General features: G+C 48.1%; 2 protein-coding genes across 6 annotated transcripts in view; one reads left to right on the top strand and one right to left on the bottom strand.

The window, feature by feature from the left end:
* The window catches only part of LOC105486859 (destrin, actin depolymerizing factor), a 35,706-nt gene extending 22,592 nt beyond the window's left edge, over positions 1 to 13,114 (top strand). The window contains exons 2-4 of the mRNA XM_011749942.3: positions 5,599 to 5,906; positions 9,413 to 9,489; positions 11,907 to 13,114. Coding sequence (XP_011748244.1) covers positions 5,599 to 5,906; positions 9,413 to 9,489; positions 11,907 to 12,016 — 495 coding nt within the window. The 3' untranslated portion in view covers positions 12,017 to 13,114. The remainder of the gene's footprint in view (positions 1 to 5,598; positions 5,907 to 9,412; positions 9,490 to 11,906) is intronic.
* Positions 13,115 to 18,458: 5,344 nt separating this feature from the next.
* LOC105486856 (ribosome binding protein 1) overlaps positions 18,459 to 26,374 on the bottom strand; it is a 68,543-nt gene continuing 60,627 nt past the window's right edge. Inside the window, exons 15-24 of one of the 5 annotated variants that reach the window (XM_011749936.2) lie at positions 26,177 to 26,266; positions 25,426 to 25,518; positions 25,014 to 25,085; positions 24,360 to 24,455; positions 23,318 to 23,401; positions 21,455 to 21,562; positions 20,652 to 20,735; positions 20,157 to 20,255; positions 19,460 to 19,603; positions 18,459 to 19,001 (exon numbers count right to left, since the gene is read on the bottom strand). In XM_011749936.2, the coding sequence (XP_011748238.2) occupies positions 18,963 to 19,001; positions 19,460 to 19,603; positions 20,157 to 20,255; positions 20,652 to 20,735; positions 21,455 to 21,562; positions 23,318 to 23,401; positions 24,360 to 24,455; positions 25,014 to 25,085; positions 25,426 to 25,518; positions 26,177 to 26,266 (909 nt within the window). In that variant the 3' untranslated portion in view covers positions 18,459 to 18,962. Of the gene's footprint in view, positions 19,002 to 19,459; positions 19,604 to 19,889; positions 20,256 to 20,651; positions 20,736 to 21,454; positions 21,563 to 23,317; positions 23,402 to 24,359; positions 24,456 to 25,013; positions 25,086 to 25,425; positions 25,519 to 26,176; positions 26,267 to 26,374 lie in introns of those variants that run through there. The other 4 variants (XM_071079700.1, XM_071079699.1, XM_071079702.1 and 1 more) reach the window with 4 other exon arrangements.

Here is a 26,374-nt window from a genome sequence, read left to right on the forward strand (position 1 = left end):
AACCATTTCTTTAGATATCTGACATTGTTAATTGTATGAATGATTAAGATTATCTCCTCTGGAATTGCTTGAACCCAGGAGGTGGAGGTTGCAGTGAGCCGAGATTGTACCACTGCCCTCCAGCCTGGGTGACAGGAGCGAACCTCCATCTCAAAAAAAAAAAAAAAAAAAGTATCTCCTCTGGAACCAAATTGCCAGAGTTCAAATCCCAATTCTGCTATTGTTTCCTCTGTAACCCTGGGCAAGTTATTTAATTTTGCTATGCCTCAGTAGAAAAAATTGCATCTTTAAGATGCAGGCTCACGCCTGTAATCCCAGCACTTTGGGAGACTGAGGTGGGCGGATCACGAGGTTAGGAGATTGAGACACCATCCTGGCTAGCATGGTGAAACCCCGTCTCTACTAAAGATACAAAAATTAGCCGGGCGTGGTGGCGGGCACCTGTAGTCCCAGCTGCTCGGGAGGCTGAGGCAGGAGAATGGCATGAACCTGGGAGGCGGAGCTTGCAGTGAGCTGAGATCACGCCACTGCACTCCAGCCTGGGCGACAGAGTGAGACTCCATCTCATAAAAAAAAAAAAAAAGATGCAAATAGTGATAGTGGCTGTCTCATAGAATTGTTTTGATTTAGAAGTATCTGGCAGTAGTAAGTACTCAGTGTTTTGTTTTGTTTTGGCGTCAAGTTCTTAAACATCTAGAACAGTTACATCGCCCCAATCGTAAGACAACTTTCATCAAGTAGCATTCAGTCTTCCCTTTTTCCTTCATTGTTAACCATCTTACGTTTTCTGTCTTTACCTCTTCAATTCCCGATGGGTCCCCAGTCCATTATGGTTGACTTCTGTCCCATTTCTCCCATCTGTTGAAATGTTCAGAGACCCAATTGCCAAGCCTGGAGGTGTGTTTTCATTCTCTCAAATACTGCAGAATTGGATGTTGATGACTTTCCTCCTTAAAATATTCTCCCTTGCTTGTAAGATGCTGCTTTCTTCCTCCTTACTTTTTCTTCTTAGTTTTCTGATTACCTCTTTTTAGTGTCCTTGATGGGTTTTTTTGTTTTTGTTTTTTTTAATTTTTACGTACTCAATGATGAGAAACTAGATTTGCTGCTTAATATTTGTGACCCCCTGGTGTGGGCTAGTCCAAAATATGTATTAGGTGAAGCTTTCCAACGAAATCCATGCTCGTATTTCCACTGCTGTCTGGTCATCTCCACGTAGATGTCTTGCACAATCTTCAGAGTTGATGTGTCATACTGTGCCATATTTCCTTTTCTGTTCATATATCGCAGTCTAGTCACTAATTAAGAGAATCTCGGGGCTCGTCTGATACCACTCTTCTGTGTCTCATTCAGCTATATTGATTTGACTTTGACATGTCCTTGAATTTTTCTGTTTTTAACCTCACTGCTGTAGTTCAGCGCTTTCTTCTCTGAATATTTGTAATTGTCTCAAAATTGGTTTTCTGCTTCCAGTTTCTGTGCCAGTTTCTCCTTCACAGTATTCAGTGTTAATTTCCTCAAGCACAAGTGTCTAATGGTATAAGAAACCTCCACAGACGTCATTTCTGATAGAAAAAAAGACAAAATTCTTCCTTACTGAGGCTTTTAAGGAGCTTGTAAGTTACAGCCAGGTTTGGCTGAGATTTATCTGTTTTATAATTGCAGAATACACATTCACTTTGTTTTCGATTACTAGTAATCATTGATTTAATTTATAAAGCAGAATTTAGAATGTTTGAGATGCTTGGATATTGACAGATGTATTCAAATATTGGTCGATTGAATATAAGGCTTTAAAGGTTGCCTTCATGCTTTTAGAAATTGCTTGTTGGGTCAAATGTGATTTCAACATTATGGACTAGGGAGTTGGAGGGATTGGGGTCTGTTTCTAGTTCTTCAATTTTTGTTTCTTTGAACATTTTATTCATCTGTTGCAAAATGATTCTTAACTTGCTTAACATAAGATACATTGTAAAGATCAAAAATACACTCTTAAAGCAGTAAAAGGTTTAAGAAAAGTGCTTTTTTAAAGTAGGAATGTGCTTAACATTGTGTAGTTATGAATTTTCTAGTCTTAATTTTCTGTTTCTGCCACTTTATTAGAGTAAATATTCATTTATGAACAGAAAATGTGGAGTAGATGGCATTGGAGTGTATTATTTAGAGATCTTTAATGAATGAGATGATGAAATGGCCCAGTTACCTTAATATTAAGTAAATGCTAGGATCTTAGTGTGTCTTTCTCCCAGAATTCTTGCACAGGCTTTAAAGTAACAACTTTATTTTTTATTTGTTTGTATAAATTTGTGAAGGTACAAGTGTAATTTTGCTACATGCATGGTGTAGTAGTGAAGCCGGATCTTCTAGGGTATCCATCACCCAAATAACATACATTCTACCCATTAATTAATTTCTCATCCCCTGGCTCTCCATTGTCTATTATTTCACACTCTGTCCATGTGTACACATTATTTATTTCCTATTTATAAGTGAGAATACGTGGTATTTGTTGTAACAACTTTATTGAGGTATAATTCACATACCACAAAGTATAGTTCAATTCAGTGGATTTTCAGTAGATTCACAAAGTACAGTTCAGTTCAGTGGTTTTTCAGTATATTCACGGTTGTGTATGCATCACTCCTGTCAACTTCCAGAACATTTTCATTACTTCAAAAAGAAATCCCATATTCATTAGCAGTCACTCCCCATTCCCTTTTTTTCTCAACCCCTGGAAACCACTAGTCTACCTTCTGTCTATTGATTTTACCCAGTTTGAACATTGCATATAAATAGAATCATGCAATAGGTGCCTTTTCTGTCTGGCTTCTTTCACATAGCACAGTGTTTGTCAAGGTTCATCCTTGTTGTAGCATGTATCGGTACCTCATTGTTTTAATGGCCAAGAAATACTCCATTGTGTGGATATACTACATCTTAAAAATCTGTTAATCACTAAGTGGACTTCAGGGTTGTTTTCACTTTTGGTCTATTTTGAATAATGCTACTATGAACATTTGTGTACAGGTGTTGGTGTGGACACATTTTCATTTCTCTCGTGTATATATACCTAAGAGTGGAATTCCTAGGTCAGGTGTTAACTTGATGTTTAACTTTTTGAGGAACTGCCAAACTGCGTGCCAAAGCAGCTGTACCATTTTACAGTTCTACAGTAGCATATCAGGGTTTCAAGTTCTCCATGACCCCACAAACATTTGTTATTGTCCATCTTTTTTATTTTAGCCCTCCTAGTGGGTGACTCATTATGGTTTTGAAGTGAAGAGGTATCTCATTATGGTTTTGATTTGCTTTTCCCTAATCACTATTGATGTTAAGCATTTTTTCCATATCCTTGTTAACCATTTATACATCTTCTTTGGAGAACTGTCTATTTAAATCCTTTAACTGTTTTTCAATTGAAGTATTTGCCTTTTTTTATTATTGAGTTGTAAGGGTTCTTTATTCTGACAAGTTCCTTGTAGGATTTTCTGATGTTTTCTCTCATTCTGTTGGTTATCTTTATCTTATGTGCATTTTTATTTCTTAAATGATTTGACATTAATTTGGGTATCATTAATGTTTTTCCATTGTTTAGTATTTAAATTCTATTGCTTATGATTCATTTTTCCCTTTTTATTAAAAAAAATTTAGAGACGTGGTCTCCCTATGTTGCCCACACTGGTCTCAAACCCCTGAACTCAAGTGATCTTCTTGCCCTCTCCCTCTAAAGTGCTGAGACTACAGTCATAGCCACTACACCCAGTCTAAAGATACTATTCTTGACTCAAAGCATGATTTTACCTAAGTTGACCATATGACCCGACAATTCCACTCCTAGTTTTCTACCCAAGAGAATTAAAAACATGTCCACACAAAACCTTGTACATGAGTGTTTGTAGCAGTGTTAATAGCCAAAAAGTGGAAACAACCCAAATGTCTGGCAACTGATGAATAGACAAGGAAAATGTGGGATATCCAAACAATGGAATATTATTCAACAGTAAAAAGAAAGAAAGTAACCAGGCGCTTTGTCATGCACCTGCAGTCCCAGCTATCTGAGAGGCCAAGGCAGGAGGACTGCCCAATTTTAGGAGTTCAAGGCTGTAGTGCGCTATGATCATGCCTGTCAGTAGCCACTAGGCTCCAGCCTGGGCAACATAACGAGATCCCATCTCTCATGCACCCTTTCCTGCATCAAGGCTGAACATTCCAGATACTTCACAGCTCCCACCTGCTTAGCCAGGGAGGGGCCTTGCTGAGGAGTCATTGGCACTCGGCTCTGCTCCTTCAGCTTCTTCACTGTCTCACAGTCACTCCACAGGTCCCTTTTGGTGCCTACCAGCATAGCAGATACATTGAGGCAGTGATGGGAGACCTCTGGGTACCACTTATGCCTCACATTGGCATAAGAGGATGGATTGCCAGTGGGAAAAAAAAAATGACAAAGGTATTGATCTGGGGACAGGAGAACATTTGCAGTTGGTCATATTCCTCCTCTTGGCCCGTGGTGTCCCACAGGTTCAGGCTGATGATTTGGGCATCCACAGATGTCTGGGTGCAATAGTTGTCAAAGACATTGGGGATATACTCCTTAGGAAAGGCGTTTGTTGTATAACTGATGGGGAGGCAGGCTTTGCCTACAGCCACATCTCCTACAATCACACATTTGATCGTCTGCATTCTTCCCTTAGTCTGATCATCCTCCAGTGCTGTTCAACCATGACTGGCAGAGCCTCCTGGGCATCTCTTGTTGGGCTTTATAATTCTTGCTTTAGAAAAGCTAACATGCAAAACAAAGTAGTTAATGAAGCATTAAAAATTATGGATATAGTAAAGTTAATGTAAATAGCAAATTCCTCAAGATGAAAAAATTAAAAACTGGTTTAAGGTCTTGTGCTATCAAAATCTTGTTTAACTATGCTTTGTCCCAGAATAGCAAGTATAACATAGTGAAAGGTTATTTTTCTGGTCAGTATAATCCCGAATTAAGCTACCCTCTTTATTATAGCAGTAAACATTTTCTTATTTATTCTTAGTTTAAAATTTGGAATTTTTAAGTGAAATTTTAATGGCAGGTGACTAATACTGAATATTGATCACATAATTTTGAAATGTGAGTAGAGCAAAGACCTCTTAATCTTTTTTTTAGTTAGGGAAAGAGATGCTGTAGGGATGAAAATTTCCCAATCTAGCAGCTATGACCGGCTACTGTGTATTACGAAAGGAATTTTAGGTGTCCTCAGCATACAGACTGGGAAGATGATCTGCCTGTGGTCAAGGCTCTAAGCAACCTGTATAAGAAGAAAATAACCCAGCACCTTAGGAAACACTTCTTTTAAAATTCTAGGGTAGGAGAGGCTGCTATAGTTGAATGTTTCTTTACCCCTGTGCGGTAGTGATGAGTGGCATATATTTGTGATCTTTTAAAAAGTTTGATGTCTGAAATTAGTAGTGATTACAGCTCAAATTTCTAGTTTTTTAATTAGATGATATACCTGTAAAATGTTAAATATATGCCAATCTATAAGCAGAATTTAGTGTTTTATGTTTGGCACATAAAAATTGTAAGTCTTTTTCTCATGTATTTTCTCATCATAGGCCTCAGGAGTGCAAGTAGCTGATGAAGTATGTCGCATTTTTTATGACATGAAAGTTCGTAAATGTTCCACACCAGAAGAAATCAAGAAAAGAAAGAAGGCTGTCATTTTTTGTCTCAGTGCAGACAAAAAGTGCATCATTGTAGAAGAAGGCAAAGAGATCTTGGTTGGAGATGTTGGTGTAACCATAACTGATCCTTTCAAGCATTTCGTGGGAATGCTTCCTGAAAAAGATTGTCGCTATGCTTTGTATGATGCAAGCTTTGAAACAAAAGAATCCAGAAAAGAAGAGTTGATGTTTTTTTTGTGGTAAGCATGTTAGAAATATTGAGCCTCTGTAAAACTTAATTTTGTTAGCACTTGGAAAACCAGTTCCAGCACCAAAGTAATTTTTATTCAAACTATTTGCAGTTGGTATTTAATTTTTATTTATAGGTTTCATAATGTTACCAGGGCTGATGTTTATGGGACCAAAACTAAATTTTGACTGTTTTCTGTCTACTTTCTATATGACTCTCAGTAATTGATTGTGGGGTGTGTGTGTGTGTGTGTGTGTGTGTGTGTTATGGGGAAAGGACAGGAGGCATCCTCTAAATGTACTGCTTTTATAAGCTAAAATTTCCTACTTCTTTTAACTTTCTTACTATAAGCCAAACCCCTACTTTTCCAACGAGCTGTGCCAGGAACCAGCCTTCTGCTCTTTTAAATATATACCCTTTCCTTGTGCCTCTGTGGCCTGCTACTTTTGAAGAAGTTGGTACCATTCCCTCCCTGCTATAATTCACTCTACATTTGTCCTGTTTCGTAGCGCAGTCACTAGCCACATGTGGCTATTTAAATTATTTAAAATTAAAAATTCAGTTTGTTAGCTGAATGAATTACCACATTTCAGATGCTCAGTAGCCACATCTGACTGGTGGCCACCTTATTGAGTAGCACAGATACAGAACATTTCCATCACTGCAGAAAACTGTTGGTCAGTGTTACTCTAGATAGTGAAACAGTGCTATAAAGTTATTTTTATGGCCTTTTTCTTGAAATGTTGTTTAATTATTCTGGTCTTTTCAGGTAAGTCAGTATTTGAGATGCAGCTTTAGAAAAAGTTACACCTGGATCTCTCATTTATTGAATATTATACTACATTCCTTGATATGGCCAGGAATACAATTCTTTAGTTTCCAAGGGGAGGGAGAAATGGTAACACCACCTGATTTTTTTTTTTTTTTTTAGAGGGGCAAGGATTCTCTTGATACTTTGGCCTGAGTCGGGGCAAGGCAGGGAGGGACTTAGTTTTTAGCTGTGTGCCATCAATAGTTTGGAGTGTAAGGGATATGGGAGTAGGAGATGCAGAGGATTGAGGTTTAAAAAGGAAGATACTCGAGGTCACACCTCACTTCTATTTCAGTAAGCTTTTACTGCACTTGATTAAACTAAGTTGCTGTGAGGAATGCAAATATGAGGTCAGGGTGTACGTATTCAGGCAGCTTAGAGTCCATTGAAGCGGGTACATAAGACTGAAAATTAACAAAGATTTGAATGAAGGTGCGTTTATTGAACTTTTATTTCTACTACATGCCAGCTACTGTGTTAGGGCCTGGGAAAACAGCTGTGAAGTTGTTAAGTCTCTGCTCTTCTGACATTCACAGCTGAGTGGCAGATAGGCCAGCTAATGGTTTAGGCTTTTAAATTGGTCAGTATTTCCTTAATTTGCAGGTATTTTTTCTGCTTTTTATGTATTTTGTAATTATGAAATTTATACATTCTTATTTTTTAAAATTTGGAAAATAATAGAAGAAAAGGAAATTTAGTGATAGTGCAGTGGTTTATTTTGCACTATTAAGAAAAGGTAGAAACTTACTAAAGCCATTTTCTATAACAAACTCCACCCAAGGAGCAGCTCTTCAAGTAGTTTAACAATTTGGTTAGAATAAAATCAGAACAGCTGATGCTTTTTTATGTTTCTGACCTATTTTCATAAGAAAAGTACCCACTTTGCCAGGCGCAGTGGCTCATGCCTGTAATCCCAGCACTCATGGGAGGCAGAGGCGGGAGGATAATGAGGTCAAGAGATCGAGACCATCCTGGCCAACCAACGTGGTGAAACCCCATCTCTACTAAAAATACAAAATTAACTGGGTGTAGTGGCACACGCCTGTCGGCCCAGCTACTCGGGAGGCTGAGGCAGGAGAATCGCTTGAACCTGGGAGGCGGAGCTTGCAGTGAGCAGAGATCATGCCACTCACTCCAGCCCGGGCGAAAGAGCGAGACTCCGTCTCAAAAAAAAAAAAAAAAAGGTACCCACTCTGTAGCTCAAACATCTGCCAGTCCTGAGGTTATGATGACTTTGCCTCCTTCAGTGGACCTTAGGATTGGGAGGAATAAGCCTCTGAGAGACAGACTGCCCATTTCCTTTTTCCCACGAATAGAATCTCTGCTCACTAGGGTAAGGGGTACACTTGGTGAGGTCCACATGCCAGTGCTCATGACTGTTGAATGTCCTCGAAGTGTGGCAGCTAAATGGAATTATTAAATGCTCAGAAGTATTTAGCTATACAGTAATATCTCAGTGACCTCCAGGAGGCTCTTCAAAACCGCAACTTTAAGCAAAGCAACATACACCAGGTCCTCAAATAGCATCATTTCCTTCAATGTAGTTTTGTTATAACATTGAGAAAAAAATTACTGGTTTTGGTATATGTCATTTTGTTTTAAGTCACAGGCTCCAAGAACCGATTGGCAATGTTAAGTGTGGACTTACTGTACTGCATCTTCTCTATGATATTTTAGCATTGTGGCATGGAGGTGGGCTTGTGGGTTGGCGTACAGAGGAAAAAAGGACTCACGTGCAAGCAGTCTGAGTGGGACAAGGGTTTCTGTCCATTACTAGTCATTCTTCAGTGTTGCTGCTGAAGGTGTTGTGATACATATGCTGTTCTTCCAACACGCTTCCATTCAAGAGGGAGAACGTGCTCAAATTTTATAAATACAAGATAGTAATAATATTGACAAGACATAATTATTGGTGAGTTGCCATTTAGAAATCTTTGTGAAAGCTGTATTTAGAATCATGAGATTATACTAGTGGATTTAATATTTTTTTCAAGAGAATTATTGAAACGTGGACTCCCAGATAATTAAACATGTATTGTTATGTTAGACTAAGAAAACAAGTACCTGTGGGATCAAAACCTGCTATTGGAATAGATGAAGGGACTGGGGAAGTCTAAGAAAAGGACTTTTATTTGTAATTTATTCTTTTTTTTTCCCCCCCCTTTTTTTTGATTTATTCTTTTTTAGAAAACGATCTGAAGCAAAGGTGCCAAAATATTAGCATTTAATTCTGGGTCACACGTACTTACAGATTATTATCTGTACTTTTCTGTATTTTAAAACTTTTTTCCAACAAGAAAAACTGTCAAAAACCTTGTGTAAATATTAGCCTGAATCCAATCCTTTATTAATAATAAATGAACAGAAATATTCTGAAGAAAAAGAATTGAGTTATACAGTGCAGTACTCAGTGTTGGTTCTTTCATTATGGCCACTGTGATCTGATTTTTAATTGGTGGTTGTCTTTTGCCACCAGTGGTTCTCTTCTTTTTTCCCACCCTGGTCAACCTGAGTAATTCTACTTACGCCTATCTGTAGCATTTCCTCTCTGAGCTGCCGGGGAGGTAGAACAAATGTGCAGTTAAGAAAAAATATCTCAGGAGAGTCTGAGGATTCTCCCCTTGACACTGAAGCAAATGTTTGACAAGATGCAAGTTGTACTTTCTCTAAACCACTTTTTTCATTTTTGGCATCTTTCTATCTAGGGCACCAGAACTAGCACCTCTGAAAAGTAAAATGATCTATGCAAGCTCCAAGGATGCAATTAAAAAGAAATTTCAAGGTATGTTCTAGATTACCTCTGAATATGTAGAGGTATGGTGAACACCCAGAATGGGGCAGCACCTTTTCTGAGAAGCACCTTATTTTTTTGCAGAGCTTCAGGCACAAGGGAGAAGTGTTACTTGTTTTGAGAAAAGCAGAAGATTGAACTTGGCTTTCCATGTATCTTCTGCTTTGTGCTGGTTGCTCTGAGTCTTCCCAGCCTGTGTTTAATAACTCTACCCTTGACGTTGTCTGTATATATCGTTTATTCAGGCTGGTTTTAAACTGGTTTGAGGTGCTGCCGGTTTTCTCATGTAGGAGGTGGATACTGATTGTTTAACATTGGACATAATAGTAAATTTGCTCTTGCCTTTGAATGTAGTTGTTATAATAAAGTTGCAAAAGGAAGATGTACCTAAATGAGAAAGGGTACTCTTTTCTCCAGCTTTACTGTTGAATGGCATGATTTTAGGTAATTGATTCATCTGTGTCCCAAGGAAAGTGCACCCACTCCTGAGCTGGTCAGTTCTATTTGACTTGCCACTGGGTGACTGGGATCCTGATGAGATGGCCTGGCCAGACTTCAGCCAGGAGAAAATGTTGGTATGATGGAAAGAACATGCATGGGGCAAGTGCCCAAAGGCCTGCACTGCGGGCGAAGCCTGTCTAACTGCTGTGTGGCCTTGGCCAGAACTGCTTAACCTCCATGGGCCTTGATTCTCTCAGCTGTAGAAGGGGAGACTTGGTCTCATGTGTGAGTTTTAGTTTAAGAGTTTGCCCTGCCACCTTCCTGCCATGGCTATTTCCAAACAGCTGAGTGAGCCAAGGTCACAAGGGCTTGGCCTGATGTTGATTTATCGTTTTGTTTGTTTTACTGTCACTGGTTTTTATATTCTCATGGTAGAACAGGTTTGCCCTAGCCTGTTTTTAGTTATGAAAAAAAATTATTGCTTCCTTTCCCGAGCCTTGCTGCTGCATAGTTTAGTGCCGGGTCAGGTTCTTCGTGCATTTGGTTTGATGTTTGGCACCCCCCAGAAGTGTGTCACTGGATTGCTAACTGACGCTTTTAAATCCTTGAGCTTCAACACTTTCCCAGCCCAACCAAAAGGTTCAGAGTGGATTCCTTATTATCTTTACTCTGCATTGCCTTTCAGTAAAGGGAATTGCTTTGCACACTTGATTTGGTGATAATAAAAGATAGTGATTGGCTGGGTGTAGTGACTCACACCTGTAATCCCAGCACTTTGGGAGGCCAAGGCAGGTGGATCACCTGAGGTCAGGAGTTCAAGACCAGCCTGACCAACATGGTGAAACCCTGTCTCTACTAAAAATACAAAAAAAAAAAAAAATTAGCCGGGCGTGGTAGCACGGGCCTGTAATCCCAGCTACTTGGGAGGCTAAGGCAGGAAGAATGCTTGAACCCAAGAGGCAGAGGTTGCAGTGAGCTGAGATCACGCCATTGCACTCCAGCCAGGGCAACAGTAGCAAAACTCCGTCTCAAAAAAAAAAAAAAAAAAAAGATAGTGACCATGCTACCTTTTTTTTCTAATGAAAGCATCCACTGGCTTTCTCAGATCAGTCCTGAGTAGCTCAAAAGCTGACCTCCTGTGCTTTCAGCAGCTTGAGAAATAAATGGTCTTTAAATGATGGGAATAACCATGCAGCTATTTAAAAGACAGTGGCCATTTACAGAGAGGCTACTGTATGTAATCCATAATTGAGCTCGTTTTTGCAGTTGGTAGTGTAATTGTTCTAAGAAAGCAGTCAGTAACATATTTCACATAGTTTTCATTGTGATCGATTTATAAATGTGTAGTGTAATACCATTGAAGAGCCAGCTGTTTGCTTTTCAATACAGTTGACAAAATCAACTGTGCAATCAAAAATAATTTGTATTTTTATATTTTAAAAACCAAGAAAATTTTTTTACTAGACCTGTCTTTTAGCTTTGTAGCGAAGTACAGCATATCTATAGAAAAGTGTATGTCACAAATTATTGTAGAATGTGATGAATTTTTCAGAGTGAACATAATGGTTATTTCTTAATCTAATGACCAGCACCGCAGAAGCCTCCCTGGTGCTGTTCCCTTCAATTCATAGCACTTCTTTCTGCCTGCCCTTCCTCCTCAAGGTAGCCAGCACCCTGGCTTCTAACAGCATAAGTTAGTGTGGGCTGATTGTGTGTGCTATACCTATATATATAATAGAATATATGCATTTTAAATCTGGATTCTTTCAGTGAATGCCGTTTGTGAGGCCCATCTATCTTGATGCATGTAGTTACAATTATTTATTCTCATTACTGTGTAGTATTCTGTGTTTGTATATACCCCAGTTTATCCAGATTAGAACTGGTCTTTTCAAAGTTTGATATCTTAGAGAAAGAGATAAACTGCTGCCATAATTCTAAATAGAATTGTTGTTTTTCCTCTCTAGGCATAAAACATGAATGTCAAGCAAATGGACCAGAAGATCTCAATCGGGCTTGTATTGCTGAAAAATTAGGTGGATCCTTAATTGTAGCCTTTGAAGGATGCCCTGTGTAGGTCTTTCAGTGCCACAAATTGAAAGCTTCCATGTTTAATGTTATCCTCTTGCTATATAAATAAAGCAAATATATTTAGGCCAGGGTCTCACTGAGGGGGAGCTGTCTCATCATCTTTTAGAGTAAACGAAATATTCTGTAAACATATGCAAACAGCCCCTAAATAAAGTCTAAAGTTTATTGGTGTGAAATTAAATTCTTATTGGCCATATGCCTGTTTTGATGAGTTGATTTATAAAGATTTTTGTTAAGCTCAGGATTTTAAATTATGCAGTTCACAAAACAGTAAAGGCCATGTGAAGAGAATTGTTACATCTTTATTAATCTCAGCATTTACTTTGTTTCTTTTGCTTAGAAAATTGCTCATAATCTGGTTATAATTTTGGCCCAAATTCTTTATTCTTCCTTGAGCTAAGCAGAATAATGGAATATAATATGTCTTTATAATATAACAACACTAATACACTAATAGTAAGATTAAGTCAGGCAGTCTTTTACTTCTACCAAATGTGTAATGGAGATTGCCTCAAAATTGTGTCCACATAATCCACGCTGATCTTGCAAAAGCACTATTTCAAGCACATCATTGGAATACAGGAAGTAGCCCTGCACCTGCCGGTGAGCTCACCATTCACTGATTGGGAGAGTGACCTGGCATCTTGGAAATCATGGTGTGTCTTCAGGAGAATGTGCAGTGTCTTGTAACAAATTAAAATGCAAATTAGGGCTACATTGTAATCTGCTTTGTTAATGAAAATGGTAAAACAATATTGACAAACTAGGACACCTGTGGTATCTTTAGTTGTATCTCCTTCAGAAGTTTGCTTCTTATGGTATAATAAAGTATGGAAGAACATCGAGTATATGTTTACTCTGGGCCTGGGAGAACTTAATTTTCTAGAGCAGTTTGTTGACTCATGTGCAATGGGGAGAGGTACCATGATGACACTCACAGGGAGCCACTGTTCACTGACATTTGGAAGTGGTCATTGTTCATATCACGGGCGGTAACATTTGGAACGATATAGAGATGCACCAACAGTTGAACTTAGAAGTAGCAGTATTGGCTTTGTGTAATAAAGGAAGCATTTTTGACTTATCTCTTGTGTAATTATTTATGTATGAATTGGGAATATAAGATTTTGCCTTGCATATGGGGTAAGTCATTGAGGTTTCGGTATTTCCAATAATTAAGAGTTAAGATTGGCTGAGTGTGGTGGCTCACTCCTGTAATCCCAGCATTTTGGGAGGCTGAGGCAAGAGGATAGTTTGAGGCCATGAGTTTGACAATCAGCATGGGCAACATAGTGGGATCTCATCTACTAAAAGTAAACAAAATTAGCTGGGTGTGGTGGTCGTAGTCCCAGCTACTTTGGATGCTGAGGTGGGAGGATCACTTGAGCCCAGGAGCTCAAGGCTGCAGTGAGCCAAGATCGTGCCACTGTACTCCAACTTGTTTGACAGAGCAAGACCTTGTCTCAAAAAAAGTCACAACTCCCTCTGGTGAATAAGAAAGTTGGTGTAAAAGTTGGGAAATTTTTCAATGTTTATTTTCCAATGTTTATTACACGGAATTGTAAAGGTAAAAATTCACATTTAAAATTTAGAAAATAGAGAAAAGGGAAATTGTACATTGTCCTACCACACCATCACATGGTTAGCCTTTTGATACACAGCTCTGCATTATTACATGTCAAAGACTGCACATAAACTATGGTGGTCCCATATAATTACAAGGTATTTTCTACTGTAATTAGATACACAAATACCATTGTGTTACAGTTGCCTACAGTATTCAGTATAGTAACATGCTGTCCAGGTTTGTACTCTAGGAGTAATAAGCTCTCATACAGCCTAAGTGTGTAGTAGGCTATGCCATCTAGGTTTGTGTAAGTGCAGTCTAGGATGGGGAACGTTTTAATGTTGATCCACGTGCCAGGCTTTTGTGAGACAAGGTTATGCTTTAATAAAAATACTTATTTCAGAATTGTCTAGAAAATAGTGCTGGCTGCTTGTCATTCATCCTGAATTTCTTGTTTCTTTACTGTGTAGCAATGCTTTTAGTGTGGGTTTTGTTTTTTGAGACAGGGTCTTTTTCCCCTAGGCTAGAGTGCAGTGGTGCAATAAGAAGTCACTGCATCCTTGAACTCTTGGGCTCCAGCAAGCCTCCTGCCTTGGCCTCCTAAAGGGCTGTGATGACAGGTGTGAGCCACTGTGTCCTGCTAGTGATTAACAGGCTTCCAGGGAAGTGCCGTAAGTCCAAGACTGCCGTACTCAAAAGTCAGCCATGTAGGTAAAGCCAGATATTTCGTCAGGGAGTTTTAGGAGGAGGAAATTTTTCCTGTGGTGTCGGCTTAAGTGTGGCACTGTTGTGCGTGTGTGAGGTGCATTCTGTGGGAAGCATTTCAAACAGTATAAAGGGATGTGATTACACATCTAGAACTCATTACAGAAATTGAATAAAATGCTAGTAGTTACTCTTTCTCTAGGGGAACTTTTGAGAAAGTCTTAGTGGATTCCTGAGGCCCAAGAATTGTGCTCACAAGCACTCAGGGTGATTCTGGTACAAAATTAGGGTTCAGACCTCAGCTGATTGGTCTGCTGTTGGTCAGGAACAAAACTGAAGTATACTCTGCTTCCAGAAAATACGTTCACCTTTTCACAAATGCTAACGCACTGCAAAAATATATTTGTGGAAAGCTGACTTAGTCTCATCTAGCGGTTACTCTCTTGGTCTGACAAAGCAGCAAATAAAGCCATTGCTAACAATTCAATCAGAGCTTGACTGTGAAGTTATCTCAGACAATATTACTCTGCAAAAACAGTGGACGTAAGTGACTTGGATCATAGGTTTCGTTTGGTGGTTTCCTTTCTGCAGAGTACTGGCTGCTGTAGGCCCAGCAAGTGCAACTTGTTTCTTGACTATAATTGCCCTTGGGACCACCAGAGACTGAATACGCCCAACACACATCACTTCTTCGTGATTTGGGGCATTTCTGAAATTGAGAACGGGCTCTAGACTGGGTTCCAGCTGGGCTGCAGCTGGAAGGGACAGTAATGGCATTATGGCCGGCAAGGGGAGTGTTCCAGGAGCCAGGGTTTCAGTGGAAGGCAGGCTTGAGTACCATGTTTTGTTACTGAGGGCTCTCTGGGTTCTGCACAATCCCAAAAGGGCACTGGGAAAGGGACTTACAGAGCCTCTGGCCAGTACCCTCAGTAACCAGCACAGAGGTGAAGTAACTTGCCTAAGGTTAGTCGACTCACAGGTGGCAGAACTGGGACAAAAATTCAGACCTCTTCATTTCTGTTCCTGAGCTATTCTCAACACCTCAGGAAAATTCACTTCATTTCTCTTATTATAATTGGATCATCTTTCCACAACACTCTAACATCGGAAATTCAAAGGTTAGGCCTTGTTCAGTGCTGGGGTGAGATTTGAAAGGGCCAAGACGGAAAGCATTTCTTTTGGGCTCTGAGCTCCCGTCAGACCCAGCCCTGAAGGAAGCGCAGTGATGGCATCTGTGGAGGGCCTGGAGTGGCTTCTATAACAAAACCTCGCTTTCCCCGCACTTGTCCCTCAGGCCTCACTGGCTCCTTGCCTTCGCTGCACAGCTTCCTTCTCCGCACCCCTTCCTTCTCGGGGTGCCATAGGTGCGGCCAGCAGGCACGGCATTGTGGTGCCTGCGTTCCAGAGTATCACGTGGAGACGACCTGAGGAAGCTCGTCTGAGCGCAGCTGTCTGTGAGGGGCTTCAGGTCCCGTTGTGCTGTCTATGGGCCACGTTAACCTGAACTTCACATCTACTCTACATCTTCACCCAACGGCCCAAACCCAGGGTCTAGCTTTGGGAAGCCAGGCCAGGGAGGAGCAGTGGTTCGTCTGTTGGGTGGCAGCTGGGTGAGTCCTGCCTCCACAGTGAACTTAATTCCAGGAACAGCACGAACCAGTCCTCTGGTGCTGCCTGAGCTCGGCTACAGCTATAAGACGGGGCTGCGAATGGCCAGGCCAGTGACCTGTGCCGTGCTAGGGAATGCCGTGGGGCTGGGGAGGCTGCTAGCCCCTTCTGCAGGAAGTCTGTGAGGGCTGCGCCTCAGCTGGCTTCCCCAGAGCCTGACATGGAACCTGGCCTGGGACAGTTGAGGCCCGGCCCACCTGAGGCAGGGCCCAGCCGGCAGCCTGGCAGACTCAGCTCCCTCTGCCCACTGCTGGGCCTAAGGACTGCTCTGGCCCTGCTGGGGCAGGTGGGGACAACAGGTGATGAGCCCTTAGAACTGGAGCTGCAGGAGAAAAGCTCCCAAGTGGCATTCTCCTGAACTCCCGGGCCAGCCGCACAGGAGTCCTACACCCCGTGCTACCTGCCTTCAGCTTCCTCCCTTGTGCATGCACAGACCTGGGGCTCCTAGCAGGTGGCCACAGAAGCGGCAGCGTGGCACCTCAGCATCCCTTCTCCTTCGCCAAGGTCTATCCTTTGCTCAAAATGAGTACCCCTGCCCCACTCCTGTGCCTTCAAAGGGCATCAGCCCAGCATGGGGCGCTCAGTCTCGCGGTGTGGCAGGTCGATGGGGCGATTCAGTGGCAGCCCTGCTTAGCACACAGGTCTGCCTATTCCCCACACTCACCGGGGCCCACACCACTGACCTGACCTATGGCCACCCACGTGTAGGGTTCTGCCTCCTGCAGGCGGCCTCCCTCACCCAGAACCTGTGCTCCCACTCAGCCCCCTGTACTAGACGCATGGGGGTGCAGACGCAGAGGGCCCAGTGGCTGTTGCGGGGCACTCAGCCCCGGGTGCTCTTCCTCAGGCTCCCCACATTCCAGAGCCCAGCACTGCCCCGCAAGTACTAACCTCCCAGGCTGTGGGGCCTAGCCACGTGTCAGAGAGGTGGCTTTGAACCTGCCCAGCCTTTAGCCCGGGGAGGGGGGCGGGGGGCGGGGTGCACCTCACCGGGAGGACCGAGGGCTCGCTGAGCGCCAGGCACAGGGCTGGGAACGGGCAGCCATCAGGTGTCCTTGCAGGCACTTCCTGCTACTCAGTCCCCCAGCCAGAAGCCAGGATGTCAATGTTCCAAGACCGTGGGATCCCTTTCTGCTTCAGCCTCCTCTAGAGTTCTACAACAGGCAGGCTTGGCTCTCCCTACTCAGAAACCTCAACGGCTGTACTGCCTCCCCGGTCCAGCCCCCCTGGCCTTGGTAACCTGGCCCCTCCATGCCTCTATGCTGCCGCTGCCTGAGTGCCAGCCTCCCTCACCCCACACACATCTGCTTTTCCTGGGAGCTCAGCTTAAGCCCACTTCTCCAGGGACCTTCCCAGGATTCCCGGCACCAAGAACAGCCATGACACACAGTGCCACACACCACGGCTGGGTGGCCCACAGGCACTTCCTGAGAGCTGGCGCCAGGGCTGGGCCGAGCAGTTTGAGGCTAAGCAGTCCCAGGCTGCAGGCAGAGGCCGTGTGGGGGGCTGAGCAAGGGAGGCAGACAGATGCACACCACAGGGCCTCCCTAGGTCTTGAGGTTGTGAAAACCACCCCCGAGTCACTGCCATCAACTGAAAGGGCCACGTGTGACAGAGATCCCAGAGCAGGCCACCTGCCATGCTCGTAGGCTGTGGAGACCCCGGTTCTTGCTGCCACTGTCCCCGACAGCACCCTTCTCACAATGCCATCCTGCAGGACCTGCCATCCAAGAGCCCAGTTGTCCCCCAGCCAAGTTCGGCCAAGCAGACCCTCTCCCAAGATTCTGAGGCTTGGCAGGGAGATGTAAGTGAACAGTCCTTGGTCAAGGTAGACCCGCCTTCCATTCCGGACTTGGTTGGGGCCCTACTGTGACTGAGCCTCTGGCGTCTCTGTGGACTAAGCTCCAGGTTCCTATTGCTTACACTCAAAGACACACACTTCTTGGGGCCAAGGACCACGCTGTCAGGGGCCGCTGAGGACACTGGGTCTGAGGGTCGTGGCAAACCTAAGCTGGCTTCTGCAGGTGAAACTCTGCCTCCCAGGGGCAGGCGGTGGGCTGCTCTAGCCCTGGCCCACCCTCTTGGAGTGTGGGTGTTTGTTCAAGCCCCAGCCAGGACACAGACCCCTTGTTCATTCCCAGACCTCCGTCACACAGCAGCCCAGACCACCAGCCGCACTCACAAACCTCAGCCCCTCCGGGATGCGGGACAGCAGTCAATGTGTCTGGCTCTCAGGCGTAGCAGGCCCTGCTCCCTTATCCTGCCCGGAGGGCACTGAGGTCTGGGAGGTGACAGGGAAAACTGCTGGGGGCCCCAGAAGCAGCGAGTCTCAGCCCCACACTACGCGGAGCTGCAGACACCCTGCCTTCAAAGCAACTGAGGCCCACACTTGCTCTCTCCCCGAGGACGCCCCCACCCCTTGGTTCTTCATCTTGGGCCCACCAGTGGGTGGGGGAGCCCCAGCAGATGACCAGACGAGACCACAGCACCGGGCACCAACGTTGGTTTTAATGGCATCAACACCCAGGAGGTCGCACGTCAGTTCTCGCTGGCAATGTCTAGGGGTGAGGGGCTGTGGCCTCCAGTCGGCCCCACAGCCTTCGAGAACTGGCTGCCCGGTCCCACCCGCTTCCCGTCCCGCCCCGCTGAAAAAACACGAAACGATTGCACTGACAGACAGACCCCAGAGTGCCCGGCCTCCCACACACCCACGGGGCTGTCAGAGCCAACCAGGACTTTGGCGTCACTCGGTGGTGGCCCAGGGCTGCGCCCAGGATAGTGTTTATCAAACGTGACACAGGTTCGTTTACAAACGGGGACTCTGGAAGGTCTACTTCTGTGGCTGTAAGAGACTCTCGTCTCTCATGGCTTCGCTCGGAGCTACCGGAAGTTGGGCCTGGATAACGCTGTGTAGGTTGGTCGGTGTATTTGTAAGGAATGTGTAAGGCATTTTGGTAAGTTGAACAGTAACTTCTCTTTCCACAGAGAAGACTCAGACAGAAGTGCCCTCCTTTGAGCTGCTGCCGTCCTCCTGTGAACGAAGGCAGGTGGCGTGAAGGGGGGCTGGGCCACGAGCCACAGCAGAACCCCCTGCCCTCCCCCTGGGCCATCGGTCCCTCCCTGGACTGACCCCCTCAAGCCACTCCAGTCCCTCGGAGAACAGGAGCCACAGACCCCCGGGGCTGGGGGACAGGGAGGAGTTGGTGGGAGCCGAGGGGAAACCATCATCCTGCAGGGCAGGGGCTGGGGCGCTGGCTAAGGGGCCCACACAGGTACAAAGTGAAGACCTGGGCCAGCAGGGGGACCGGCAAGGGAACCCCAGAAGGGCGGGTGCTGGGCTGGGTGGGCTGAAGCACTCGTTAGGAAGCCTCTGTCCCCACTACCTCCGCCCAGCTCTGCCTCTCCCGGTCCTGCCTCCCCTGGGGCTCCCGGCCCAGTGCTCCCAGCAGCTCGGGCTCCTCCCGCCCTGCTTTGGGGCCAGGCACGCACTGTCTTTTCCAGCTGTTCCTGCAGCTTCTTCACTGTGTCCTTCTCCCTTGCCAGCTGCTCCTGGGTCGTCTTCAGAAGCTCCTGCAGTTTGGTGGCAGCGCGTCCCAGGTCACTTGTTAACTTCTTCTCTTTTTCTAGTCTCTCCTGATGGTCAGAAGGTTGACGGGGGTCAGCCCTTGCACCAGCGGGAGGGCCACCCCAGCGATGCCCACAGGACCCTGATGCCAGGGGCTGGAGCCCTCTGGGGACACAAGGCAGGCAACTGCTGGTCACCCAGAGACAGGTGGTGACCACAGGGAGGAAACCGCCCATGCTGCCCGTCAAGGCTGTGTCCTGCGCTCTCAGCACCACCAGGAGACCTTCCTGGGGCAGGAGCCGTCTACTCTGCACTGTCCGAGGCAGCACAGGAGACACACCTGACTACTGAGCGCCAGACACGTGGCTGAGGAACGCACTTCACGTTCTCCATGATTCACATTTCAACAGCCACCCGGACTAATGGCTGCCATGTCACCATGTGACACTGCAGGGCTAGGAGCCCCCACCCCAGCCCCGGGGAGTGACAAGGGGAACCAGTGCCGAGGGCAGATCCCGGCGGGGTCGGCTCTCCCCTTCCTGGCCCCTTTCCGAGGCCAAGAGTGGCCCCAGCCCCAGAGCAGACCCCACAGGTGTGAGCCCCGCCCCAGCCCCTGCCTGCCTTCAGCTGGGAGGCCTCCTCTGTTTCTGAAGACTCCAGGGGGCCGGCTGTGCGGAGCTTCTCCAACTCTTCTTGTAACCGGCACGCCGAGGTCTGAGCCTTGCCAGAGAGGGAAGTGAGACGTCTTACAAATGGCTGTGCTGTCAAGACCCTACTGAGCACGCCTGGGGACCAGAGGACACCCCCAGCCTGAGGAGCAACAGCTCCATCCTGTAGCTGGAATGAGTGGGCCGGACTCACCAGTCCTGACCCCAGCCCCAGGCCCTCAAGACTCCTTAGGGATGCAGACCACCCACAGGGCTCCCAAGGTGCCTCCAGCCTGTGCTCCACCTGCCCGGGCCCCATCCACTGCTGCCTAGAAGGCCAAGGCCAAGGCCCAGGCCCAGCCAGGTGCTGCTGGGCACAGCCGAGGGGGGCAGGGCTGACCCACTTGTTCCCTGGAGATTCAGGGCCCAGGGACTGATGGGGGCTGAGAGTCACCAGGCAGGGCCTGACCTCCTCAAACTCGGCCGTGAGCTTCTGCCGCTGTGTCTGCTCATCCTCCAGGATGGCTTCTGTCCGCTCCAGTTGCGTCTTCAGCTGTGCAAACACCACAAACATAAGCCGGCAACCCGGTGAGGAACTTTCCGGGGCCCAGGGCTCCAGCACAGGCCCCGCTCTCTCGCTGCTTCTAGCTTCCGCTTTCCTGGCCCAGTGCTCCCCTCGCTGGGGAAATGGCACCTTAGCCCCTGGTACAGACTTGGGTGTGGCTCAGGAGCAGCCGATGGGGCCTCTGCAACCTCAGGGGCCTTTAATGAGACTCACAGGACAAGAAAGATGCCTCCGAGCCCCGGCCCCACGGCCACAACCCCAGCAGCCACACCGCGGCCACCCCAGGGACAGCCCTGCCTCTCGGTGAGGGCTCGTGGTGGCTATCGCCAGGCTCAAAACTCTGGAGGGTGAATATCCTGCTAGTGATGTCCCAGCCGGGGCTGCAGTGGGAGACAGTCCCCTTCGGTGGCTGCAGACCCTGCCCAGGGCTGCTCCCCCAGCCCAGTAGGTGCAGACCCCAAATCGCGGACTCCCTCTTCGAGTCCTACCTCCCCCCACTCCTCCAGCCTCTCCACCTGGCCACCTTCCTGTCCCGTGCTCTGCGGCATTCTCCGAACCTGGGTGACCCACACGGGGCAAAGCAGGTGGGATGGAGAAGCAGCGGAGGCCGGAGCAGCCGGTGTGGGGTTTAGTCAGAACAGGGGCAGCAGAACCTGCATTCTTCCTGGGGTTAGTGATGTGTCTGGGGACCGGCTCACCACCCTAACCTGAGCAGGGTCCTGCTGGGCTGGGGGGGCCTCTGGGGAGGAAGCTGGGGCCCCAGCTATGTCACCATCCTCTACGTGGCTCTTCATTTCACTCAACTGCTGCCTGACCTGGAACAGGAAGGGGTGGTTTGCAAATGCACGGCCAGTCGCACACCTACCATGCTCACTCCTGCAGGGACCCCCTCGGAGGACCGTGGCTGCTCTCGACAGCCAAAGTTCCTTCAGGGGACCTGGCTTGGTAACTGTGACTTAAGTCTGGGTCTCCCCCAGACCCCGCGCCAACCTGAGCCAAACCAAGGCCACCAAACCTCTGGGCTAATGAGACCCATGTGCTCTGCTCCAAGCCCAGCCAGAGGGGAGCCCTCCCTGGGAGTGAGGGGAGCCCTGACGAGCACGGCCCACAGAGCAAATGAATCCCAACGGAACGGGGGGGTGGCCGCCACGCTGTCTACACTCCCCGTTTCTCCTTCAAGGACGCAGTCCACTGCTCAGAGCCCTTTCTGGGGTCTAGAAAACATTGTGAGATGACATTCTTGCCTAACAAGGTCCCCCTATCCCTGAGCTCCATCACCAGGAGTGGGTGACATATCTGGTTGCCCCCAAACCACTGGGCCTGCAATTTGAAGGGCAGGTGTCACTCGAGAGGCTGGGGTAGAGGTTCCAACTGGAGACCTGGGTGAGGCCCTTGGCATAAGCTCCCCAGGGAACATGGGTGGTCTCAGGCCCTGCGCTGAGGGGCCACCCCAGGTATGTGGGAACCCCACACATTCTTCCCTCCCTCTGAACAGCCCCTCCCAACACAAATGCCAAACTGCACAGCTGGAAGACAACACAAACTCCAGGGGGTCTTCTCTGCACACCCCCGGCCTGGGCCACGCCCCCAGGGCCTGTCACCCAGACTTTGCTCAGCCAAGGCTTCAGTGAGTGGCCCCTAGACACAGGAGACCTGGCCTGGGCAGCACTGCCCTCTGGTGTTCTGGCCCGGGTAAGACCCGAATGACCAAGGGGGAGACCCAGGGTGTTGGGAGCGTGTGCCAGACTCACCGGCTGCTGCAGGGGGAATGCCAGCCCATTTTTATTTAAAATCTCCCAATTTCTCCCTGTTGACAACTAATTCAAGATTTAAAAAAACACTGCAGATCAAACAGAACATGTCTGCAGCCTCCCAGGGTGCTGCGCACAGCACCAGTCTTGGGGCGGTACCAGATCCGGTGAGGCTGGGTGGAATCTGCCAAGGAGCTGGGACTTGGCATCAGACACCTGAGCTGAATCCCAGGAGGGACTCAAGAGGCCGCCTGCACAGGCAGAGCTCCTGTGGTCTGCCAACGGGGCTGCTCTCTGCACCTGGCACCGGGCCGGGCGTGGAGCAGGTCTTCCCTGCACGCCTGTGACTTTCACTGAATTGATCTGAGCTGTCACTGAGGTGAGAAAAACCCACAGAAGGCACGGGACTTGCTGAGAGCCCCAGGGCGATGGGTGGCCAGGTCAGGAGGAACCCCCAGGCTTCCTGGTCTTGTGACGCCAGGGACTGCAATGTCCCTGACGCCCCCAGCTGACTACAATGGGCTCACAGGGAGTGCGGACACCCAGAGCTCTCACTACCTTGAACAGGGGACCAGGTAGCCAGGGGACAGGAGATGGAGTGGGAGCACGCTGGTCCCAACAGCCACAGGCCCAGCTCAGAGTTCTGGGCGAATGTGCAAGAAGGCCCCCAGAAGCTGGTCCCATGCTGCTCAACGGGTGACACTGTCCCTTCCCCAGACTTTATCTTTGAGTGGACACAGACGCATGACTGGCAAATGCATCTCACACACGCAACACCCCAGGTCACACTCCTGGCATGGGGACATGGAGGCCACCTACCAGGGCAAGCTCATCACTCTGTTTCTGGGCTTCGCTCTTGGCTGCATCGAGCTGAGATTGAGATTCTAGGAGAAGTTGCCTCAGCTTGGGAAGAAAACAGAGGCAGGTGATGGGAAGAAAGGAGAGAAAAGGAGAAAACCAGTCCCCGTGAGTTAGCGCCGAAACATAAAACCTAATACATCCACTTAATCAGAGCCCTGAGGAGGGTCACAGAATCGGGAGGGCACAGGACTCGCCAGGCTTCCTACAGCTACAATTTCTTTTCTGAGGACTTGCGAAGAATGGTGTTCACTGCACACCTCTTTCAGACCTTCACAAATGTTTATTGATTATCTCTTGCAAAAAAGGGCCAAAAGTTTGAGATTTCTGTTTTTCAGAGATGGTCTCAATCTGTCGTCCATGCTGTTCTTGAACTCTTGGGCTCAGGCAATCCTACTGTGTCAGCCTCCTAAGCAGCTGGGACTGGAGGTGCCCACCACTGTGCCTGGCTAATTTTTTTTTCTTTTTTTTTGGTAGAGATGGGGTCTTGCTATGTTGCCCAGACTGGTCTCAAATTTCTGGCCTCAAGCAATCCACCTGAGCCTTTCAAAGTGCTGGGATTACAGGCATGAGCCGCTGTACCTGGCCCGAAAGTTTGAGATTAAACCAGAATGGGATGCTGGATTTGTGCTTTCTGCTTCTGAAGAGCAGAAAACAGTATCAGATCTAAATCCACTTCCCACCAGATACGGTATCAGCAAGCCAGGCAGAGAATCCCCTTGTGGAGGGATAACCTAAAATGCCAAATGCCTCCCTCAGGGCAGGGTTGCCTGGCTCTGCCCCTGCCCTGGCTGGGAGGCTGCCTTTTTGAAACCTGCCCTGAGACACACCTCAGGTCTGACAGCCCAACAAGGGGCCTGCAAGGCTTCGGGCAAATCCGTGAGGACTCGGACTTCAAGGCTTATGTCAACAAGAGCTGCTCCCACAGGGCTGAGGAGAAGCAGCTCAGGGAGGACCGTAGCTCTGCTGGGCAGGGGCTGCGCTCCTCAGGGGGCAGACTCACCCCTGCCACCTCCTTGGCGTAGTTCTGGCACTCGGCGCTGGCGGCTGCCATGTGCTTTTCCAGCTCTGCCTCCAAATGGGACGTGTGCTCCCTCACCTGGACAGACACACAGACAGGCACACACATGCGCCAGCAGCCTCTGCTCAAAGGGCACTAACCCCAGGGAGCAGACTGGCCCTGGGATAGGTGAGGGCTGTCGGGAGATCCCTGAGGCCCATCAGCTACCAAGCGAATGAGAAACTAGTCAGCGGCAAGAGAACCCCTTACTGCAAGTGGCAGGCTGCACCTGAGCACTCCTGGAGGCTGACATGCTCTTAGATTTACTCGCAAAGGTAGGTACCAAGGGTACCTTCTCCAGGGCTCCCTGTGGCGTCTGAAGGGGGCAGTGGGGTCACCCTGACCGTAAAAGACCGTGGCAGGAGCCCTGTTCACCAGGGCTGGGCAGGTCTGCACAGGGCCCGCGGCTGTCTCAGGGTCCTCTGAGGTAGTAAATGTCTCTCATTAAGGAAAAACAGGACGGACAAGATCCCTGGGCTTGAGAGAGAATGCCTCCCTTAAGGCACACGGTCCAAGTAAGTGAAGTGCCCTCTGCAATAATGTCACTTTCAAAGGGCTCTGGGGACAAGAGAAAGAGTTCTCTGAGCCCCCACATACCTGGTCCGAACTTTCAAGTTCTCCTTTTAGCTTCTCTACAATCTCTTCGAGATGTTTCACTGTGACCCGTGACTACAAAGCAAGGGAAAGGCTCCGTCAGACATGAGCGCCCAGGGGTGTCTCCTTCCGAGGCCATCTTGGGACCCGAGCAGGACTGACCCAACTTAGGAAGCCCCAGGGGTGCCCACCCCACCCAGCTGGGACAGTCACCCTGGCACCATCTGGCAGCGCCTTCCTAGGCAGTGGCCTCCTGGAGGACGGGCTGAGCTGTCATCCCGCAACTGTGCTTCACAGAGTCGTGGAAAAGCCCCACCGAGACACACGAGTCTCGCAGGTGACAGACAACCCTGTCGACTCTCCCCCGGGCTTCATGTGCTCCACAGTGCCGGGAGGCAGGCAGGGCGGCACATACCTTCTGGAGCTCCTCCTCCGCGGCGCCCACCTTGGCCCTCCACACCTGCTCCTCCTCCTCCACGCTCTTCTGCAGGTCTCTGAGCATGCCCTCCTGGGGGAAACCGAGGTGAGGCAGGGCCCTCTCCCTCCCGGCACCCGCACCACACAACCACATCTTCCTGTCCCTGCAGCCCTGGTCACCTGCCGTGCTTCCCCTGCTGTGACTTCCTGAGCGCCAGCATTAGGTGGGGAGGGAAGGCAGCCACTGTCCTGGGAGGGAGGTCCTCTGGCCAGTGGGCCAGGGTGGCTGCAGTGCCACTCAAGGAAACAAGGTCTGTGACCTGCACGGGACCACTAGGACGCTTGTCACTGCCGGGCTTTGCCACCGGCACCAAGTGTGTCAGTGGCCCGGGATGAGGAGCACGGGACGGGCCAGCCAGAGAGTGGCAGGGCTGGACTTGGCATTGCTCTTGGAGTCACGAAGAAAGGGAGTTCAACCTGGCCGTCACAGCTGCTTACCCCATCCTTCCCCTTCCCCTGCTCAGAGACCGGCCCCAAACCTTCACCTCGGCCCTCTCCTCAGCTTAGAAACAATGACCTCAGAGGGCACCATCCATTCCCTTTGCCATGCAGCCAAAGAACGGGGCCCAGAGTCACAAGGCCAGTGGGCTTTTCCAACACACCAGGCCACCTCCTGCCCCGTAGGCCCTGAGGCTCTCCTTCCCGGCAGCCTCCCAGGGATGCCCAGCTGACAGGTTCCCAGCGCTCACCGTCTCCGCCAGGATGCTGCGGTACTGGTCACACTCGGCCTGCAGCGTGCTCTGCGCCTCCTCGGCCTCCCTCAACTTGGAGGCCAGGTCCTGAGAGAGGGAAGAACAGGTGTCGTTAGCCACACACTGAGGTTTTTCTCTTGGCTTCCCGTTGAAACAACTCGGGGCAGCCCCTCTTCCTGGGGACGGGGAGCCCGA

Source organism: Macaca nemestrina, chromosome 15, assembly GCF_043159975.1.
Source record: "Macaca nemestrina isolate mMacNem1 chromosome 15, mMacNem.hap1, whole genome shotgun sequence".
Classification (NCBI taxonomy): domain Eukaryota; kingdom Metazoa; phylum Chordata; class Mammalia; order Primates; family Cercopithecidae; genus Macaca; species Macaca nemestrina.